The sequence below is a fragment of the Hippoglossus hippoglossus genome, chromosome 7, assembly GCF_009819705.1.
Source record: "Hippoglossus hippoglossus isolate fHipHip1 chromosome 7, fHipHip1.pri, whole genome shotgun sequence".
Taxonomy (NCBI): Eukaryota; Metazoa; Chordata; class Actinopteri; order Pleuronectiformes; family Pleuronectidae; genus Hippoglossus; species Hippoglossus hippoglossus.
Genome location: NC_047157.1, coordinates 22,193,943 through 22,201,190, shown reverse-complemented (window position 1 = coordinate 22,201,190; position 7,248 = coordinate 22,193,943). Strand labels below are relative to the sequence as shown.

The 7,248-nt window shown below is 41.4% G+C and overlaps 2 protein-coding genes across 3 annotated transcripts; both read right to left on the bottom strand.

The window, feature by feature from the left end:
* Positions 1–319: 319 nt before the first annotated feature.
* LOC117764415 (2-epi-5-epi-valiolone synthase-like) lies at positions 320–4,194 on the bottom strand. The gene is made up of 5 exons (XM_034590172.1): positions 4,005–4,194; positions 2,221–2,842; positions 949–1,185; positions 605–857; positions 320–483 (listed from the first exon to the last, which is right to left on the bottom strand). Exons 1-5 carry the CDS (start codon positions 4,130–4,132, stop codon positions 383–385), a joined length of 1,341 nt encoding a protein of 446 aa, XP_034446063.1. The 5' UTR covers positions 4,133–4,194; the 3' UTR covers positions 320–382.
* A 989-nt stretch (positions 4,195–5,183) lies between these two features.
* LOC117764423 (myoD family inhibitor domain-containing protein 2-like) lies at positions 5,184–7,169 on the bottom strand. 2 transcript variants are annotated; one of them, XM_034590190.1, is made up of 4 exons: positions 6,910–7,169; positions 6,642–6,720; positions 5,725–5,967; positions 5,184–5,544 (listed from the first exon to the last, which is right to left on the bottom strand). In XM_034590190.1, the coding sequence occupies exons 2-4, from the start codon at positions 6,718–6,720 to the stop codon at positions 5,282–5,284; spliced, it is 585 nt and encodes a 194-aa protein (XP_034446081.1). In that variant the 5' UTR covers positions 6,910–7,169; the 3' UTR covers positions 5,184–5,281. The 2 variants fall into 2 exon arrangements, with proteins under 2 accessions (XP_034446081.1, XP_034446082.1); XM_034590191.1 differs by lacking the exon at positions 6,910–7,169 and having other exon boundaries at positions 6,642–6,811.
* Between the last annotated feature and the right edge of the window lie 79 nt (positions 7,170–7,248).

The following is a 7,248-nucleotide window of genomic DNA, read 5'->3' as shown; positions in this document are numbered from 1 at the left end:
CATCAATGGGACGTCACCACCACGGCTTCATCTCCTGATCGCTATACTGTGCAGACTCGGGCTCCAAATGCACAAGATGGCGTCATTTCGGGAGTAAGAGGAGACGCGTCGTCCATCTTTTTGCACAGTCTATGTTGTACTAAAGGTTTAAAACATACTATTAAGTAGATATAAGCACATTTTAAGGTATTGATTGATCAACAATTGCATTTTTTACGGAGATATATTTCATATTATTACCAGTATGTTTTACAGGAGGACGTGTGGGTTCTCGTATGAATCATTAGCAATGAGGCAGATACATTTACAGCTACATTATAGTTTGAAATGATCCATTTAATAAACATTCATTGCTCATAGATGCTAAACAAGTGGATGTATTTCAACATGTGCTGTGTTTGTTCCCAGAGGGAGCGAGCTCATCGCTCCACTTCTCGTAGGCTTGGCTGAGGATATTCTCCTCAATCATGTCGTGGAAGATTTCTGTCAAAATCAGAAAAGGGTTAATTAACATTTTTGATCTCAGAGATACATTTTGTCTGGTTAGTATTTTACTCAGGGCAGCAGATTATTGTCAGATGGGGTTTATGGTCTGTTATTCTACCTGCTTGTCCCAGTCCTGTGGGAAGAGGAATCCTCAGAGAACCGGCAGAGTGCCTCAAACGCTCCTGCAGGGATTTGTGTATCAGGACCAGAGTGCAGTCCTGGTGCCACACGGGCAGCTCCAGTCCCAGCATGCACCGGATGATGCGGTGCTTCTCATCTGCTGTCAGCAGCCCCCTCTGGTGGGCCACATACACCATGAAGGACATGTCGATGTTGACCGCCTCCCCATGAAGCAGCGCTGGTAAAACTCTCTGTCAGAAATAACAGGGATTTGTATAATTCTCAATCCAGACCAGTCCAGGGAATAAAAAAACAGAAACATAACAGAAGCTACTGTTTGACCATTTCTAATTCGGGGCTGACGAGGTGACCAAAATCCACCAACCGGTCCAAATCATCCTCCCATAAGTTGGGAGCCAGTTCCTCCAGCATGGTTTCTATGGCGATTCGGGTGGATGCCGCGGCACTGTCTTGGTGTTCGGAGCTGTTGGTGCCGTCCGACTGCAGCTTGGTGTCCAGCAGCCTCCGGCCCTCGGCCTCCAGCAGCTGGAACAGGCCCAGGTGCTTCATCAGGGCCATCTGAGGGCAAATGGACCAGTTACAGCAGTTAAATGGAGACAAATGGAAGCGAAAACAATAAGAAAGTTGGTTTCTGCTTGCAGAGGAACGACCATGCAGAACGACATAACTCTATCATCACCATATGTATTTCCCCACCATTCCAGCAACAACAGCAACTATCGGCCTAAGAATCAGGAAGTTATTCTGCAAACATTTACTGTGATTTGAAAAATGGTTACGATAATAATAATGATATAAAACTTTATTTCTATAGCACCTCAGCATCTTTCTGTATAATTTAAAACAAGGTCACAAAATGCATCGAAACAAAACAACACAAAACAAAAACAAAAACAAACAACATCCATTAAAACCGGTTAGAAAATCAGGCATTGAAAGTGTTTCCTAGAAAATATGTTTTGATCAATGATCTAAAAACAGACACGGAGCTTCTCTTTCCTCCTCTTCCTCTTCATCATGTAAATGTCTCATCGATACATGTTGCTGACTTCTTCCCCAGGCGACTATGGGTTATAAATACAATTTGATTTCTTAGATATACAATATTCCTGTCCATGTATAATATTTCTGGCAATAGCGTTATAAATACAATTTCTTTACTGCGTCCTTCATCTCTGTCAGACTTTCTTCTTGTATAAATACTTCTAACATTCAGACACTGCTTCACTTACATTAGACACTGTCTTCAGTTGTTATTTTGTAAACGTGTTTTATTCCAATGAGAGACATTGTGATTTGTGAATATTGGCTACATCAATCAAATTTGATTGATTGATTGATTGATTGATGCGTGAATAAGTTCCTCTCGGTCAGGAAAAAACAGGGTTGACTTGATTTTGGACATATTTCTAATGTTTAAAAAGGTTATTGACAGAGGCTTCAAAGCTTATGTGAATCAAATGTGACAGAGGCCACTGGCTGTGGATTTAACATCAGTTATCAGGAGGTTAGTTTGACACACTTGGTCTCCACATGCAAGACGATCAGGAGAATCACTCTTTTTTCATTCCTCAATGATGAAGCAACAACAACCTTTAACATCTCTGCCATCCCATTGCTGATCTGACGCATCGGAAGAGTTTGGAAAAACGAGCGATCTAAGAACGTTGCCACCGGCGGGACGTAACTTCCCAGCTTGTTTTTCCCGCCGGCGAAGTTGACCCCTGTTTTTGCCCCCACGCTGGCGTCGACGTAAGCGAGCACCGTGGTCGGCACCCGGATGTACGGAGTCCTCCGGCGGTAGAGAGAAGCCGCCAGGCCCACCACGTCCAGACAAACCCCACCGCCGATGGCTATGATTGGCTCGGAGCGCCGGTCGAGACCAAACTCATGAACCTCCTCCAGGATCTTGGTCACTAACGCCATGCACTTGTTCTCCTCAGTGGTGGGCAGAGGGAGGATCTTACACACGACGTCCCTGGACTCAAAGTAGCTGACCACCTGAGAGCCGTACAGACGATGGACCGTTTCATCGATGACGATAAATCGTTTCACAGGTTTGGAGTTTCCTTTCAGCTCCTCGTCTCCTAAATGACCCCACAGCAAAGTGTCATTTCTGGGATCCAGGAGGTTTTGGCACTGAATGACTCTGTAGGTGAACACAATCGGGCTGATCACTGTCCAGGAAACTCCGTGTTCGGACTTCTTCTCATAGCTGAAGATAATTTACGATAAAGCAGCAAAAGGAAGAAAAAAAAATGAAAAGGTAATTAGCTTTGGTTCAAAGTTTGATTCTGTGTTTTGTCGTTGCTCACACAAAACTAACATCATACAAGTGGTGGAAAGTAACTGAGTCAGATTTGAGGTACTTTTACTACATTATTTCCATTTTATGCTATTATTTATTCATGCTCTCTACCCGAATACATTTATTTAACAGCTTAATTTGACTCTGCGGATTTTATAATACACACTAATAAACATGACCATATTCATGCACTATTAAAGTATGCTGTGAAAACTGAACACATAAGCATGAACCAGGTCAGAACATTGACACGAGATTATTAAACTATGACTAATACAGCTACATTTAACTAGAGCACTTAAAAGTCCCATGAGCCTTTGCACTCATACGTCCAATCAGAGTGAGTGTCTCACCATAAGTGCATTCAATGCACATTTTCAGGCCTCTGGGATACACCCAATTTGTTTTTGTGAGTAATGAAGAAATTATTAAATGTTAATATAACTGTTGATGTTTTGCAAGAACACTCCACAGGAGACAAACTGGAAGCACTTGAGTAAAACTTACAACGTACAGGACACTTGATTCTGAGAGATTATCTGATACTGAAAAACCAAGTTATACTTCATTAAGACTGTGTGGGTTTTGTTTGTGGTTAAAATTGGTCGAGATGTTGTCGAATTCAAACGTTTGCTTAATCCTGACTGGTGCATATAAATATCTAAATGAACCCTGGCCTCCTCAAACCAGCACAGAGGGGAAAACAAAAAGAAAAACACGTGAAAACACTAAACCTGTCCATAAGGAAAAGGTTTTCATCATGAGACTCGATATTTAGAATTCTATTCCCACAGCTGTTGTACAGATTGTACATGTAAATGACCTCAGCCTGAAATAGAAAAGTATTCGACCTCCCCCCAGTGGATCATTGAGAACATGAACATGTGACCGAGAAGCATACAGAGGAAAAAATGAACAAGGACCAATTATAAATGTAGTTTTATTATATTATTATTGATAATAATAATTAATTTGCCATTAAACATATACAATCCAGTATCATTTCTCATATCAAATCACAATAATCATTTAAATACATGACATGAATCCCTTTAAATCCAGTACTTACATTTTAGCATGACTTAACTTTCCCTCTGCCCCCTGCCTCTGCTCTGTCTGTCTGGTCCATGCACCGTTCACCTGGACCAGATCAAACCTGGTCTGTGGTGAGTGGCTGCAGTCGTTAGGTGAAAGCATGATCCCTGAAACTCCCGGCTCTGCCCAATGTCCTCAGCCTACTTTGTGGAGTGACATGAAGAGGATAGTGTACATGTAAAAGGTCAGTGGAGAAGGTGTGACCGAGGGGGGGGGGGCTCCTCGTTTAAAGACAAACGAGGAGGCTAATGTTGGAGTAAAGTTGAAGCAAAGCTCAGGTAAAAAATAATGTTCTTGTTTTTAACAGACTTGGAAGTGAATTTAATCGGAGGAATAATATATTGTATTTTATTATATATTGTATTGTACTGTACCTATAGGGAATCATACAGTTACACTGACTTATTTGGCCGATGCTTTTATCCAAAATCCTTACAACTGAGGGACAAGACTAATTCATAAGTATTGGTCTAATTTGTAGGAGATATGTGGCTTTCAAGACTTTATCTATAAAAACTATAACTGATTTACTGATATAAGAAACATGGACTTCTCACCCGAGCTCTCTCTCTTGTTCAGTGCTGAAAAGGTAGGTTATCTGATGGGATGGAAGATGATATGCGTGTCTAGTCACACGTTACAGCTGACTTAAGTAACCTGTCCCTTATTAAATGAACTTTTCTGTGACGTGCCGGTTCTCTCACACACCCACAGAAACAAACCCATCAGTCAGTAAAAGTATTAATACTACACTGTAAAAAACAAGTACGACACTGCAGGCATAGTCAGGGAAATGTTAAAGTACTCAATCATGCAGAAACATGTCCTGACAGTTATACTATTATATTAGATTATTATGAGTCATGCATTAAAAAGCTCATTTTGGGATATTTTGCATAGGACTGCAACTAATGATGATTTTCATAATGGATGAATCTGCTGAATAACAAAGTCCAAAGTGACACCATCACAATATTTGTTTTGTATTGAGGGGAATGATATGTATGAGTGTTTGCAATTCGGTGCAGATCCAAACAAAAACCTGGATCTAGTGAATTTAAATGTTGTTCTCTCTCTTGGGCCTTGGCGGAGGTGTGAGCTCTACTGAGTCTGACTCTATAGTGGATATGCAGCATGGGAAAGATGGGAGAGTGAAGTAAATATCAGTTGTGCAGTATGATTTTAAATAAATGTACAATGTGGTGATTTTATTTGGAAGGGAACTCATGGTGCAGGTCAGAGGTGAAGGTTTCAGCGGTAGCACACCTCTGATATCTCCATGGCCAGCTCCACCAGGTCGCCTGCATCCTTACAGGAGTCAAAGAAGTTACAGTCCAGCTCCAGCTTGTGGCCGCAGCAGCCCTGTCCCTGCTCGTCCCACTCGCTGGCCGCCATGATGTATTTGTACGAGGGAAAACAGCGGCTCACTGCCCTCTCGCAGGTATCCGGTAGCAGGGCCATTAACTCGTGGAAACGACAGTACAGACAGGAGAGCAGGAGAGCTGCACAGTCGTCTGGTGGTGGTGACGTGGGGGGAGCAGAGGAGGAAAAGGTCAAAAGAAAGATGTTAGATTCTCAGTAGGAAGTGAAAATCTCTGAAAGTGTCATCTGGTGCACAAATCAAGATTTGATAGTGTTGTTAATGAATTATGTCTCATGGTATTTTCTGTTCAACTGCATCTGTTCAACAGTACCTCCAGTTCCGGGCTGGTAGGAATCATCTGATGACAAATGGCTGCTGCTGCTCTTAAACTTGTCCGAACACATGGAGCAGCTGGAGCCGCCCAGTTCACTGCCCCCCAGGGCATCATGGGAGCAGGGCTCGGCCTCCGGCTTGTCCAGCTCTCGCTCGGAGGTGGTGCTTGGTCTGCGGTGAGCAGCGAACATCCCCGTGGTCTCTCTGGGAGGACTGCCAGTCACTGGTTTGAGGTCACTGCCTTTGAAGGGAAGAAGCAGGAAATAGATGAATGTTGATTTGAGATGCACAGAGTATTACTGATGATAATAATAATCAGTACTGCAGTATTTATTTATGATAGTAGTAACTGGTACGGCAGTACTTATTACTGATAAGAATAATAGTGTTACTGATAATATAAAATTTCAATTGGCAGGTTGTACATTCAATCATTGTTTTTTGTTTTCATGTATGAGGCAGTTAGATAGATATAGATTTTTTAGTTTACCTATAAACTTTACGATGAATAAGTATATAAAGAAAAATAAAAAAATGCAAATACTATCACATTTCAATCAAGAAAATAAACACAATTTCTTTTGTAAGATTTCAACATAAATGCTGATCTTTTCTGCACTGATTATTATATAAAATACATTTTAATATTAGTAACAATAAATACTGAAACCATTTGTGAATTATTTTTTATCAATGATGGTCAAATTGCATCGTACTGCATTGCATTGTATCATTCAGGATAAAATCAACATTTAGTCAGGGAGGTGAGATTTTAAGTGTATAAGATTTCATACAACTTTAGCCAGAAGAGATAAGATTAGATTTTATTCATCTGGGTCTAAACTCTCCTGTTAACACTGGTCAGGGACCACATGACGCATTCTAGTGAGAAACAGAGCAAACTGAACGACCTACCATCAGAAACACGGTCTCCCAGTTCCTCAAGCTTGATATAATCCTGATCATCCACAGGAGGCTTTGACGGAGTTGTCATCTTGTGCAGGACAAAGTGGTGAGAAGAGAAACGCTAACTAAAGACTAACATTTGTCAGAGAATAAAACATTCATGCAACATCCTGTTTTTTAGTTAAATATAGAAGAATCATGCGAGAAGCACCCAAAAAAATAAACTGGTTAAAAAAAACAAGAATAATCCTGCAGATTAATTTGCTGTAAATATTACCCGTGCTGGTTAACAATCCAATGGCGTAAAGCGAAGCCTCTGCAACACTGTAATCCCTCGGAGGTTGAGCTCAAGTACGTCCCATCATCATGCACACACCCGCATTGTGAGCACACTCCACGTCGATCAATACTTGCCAGTCACGAAGCACAACTACAAATCTGCGATGCCCAGAAGATCCACTCAATTAGGGCATTTTATCGACGCAGGGTCGAACCAGAGCCACTTATCAAACACCTGGGTTCTGTGGGACAACGAGAAAAAGGATCCTGGAGCCGTGTGTTATCTTCAATCTGAGCTTTTCGTGATGCAATCATTTTTTTCTAACGACATCTGCTG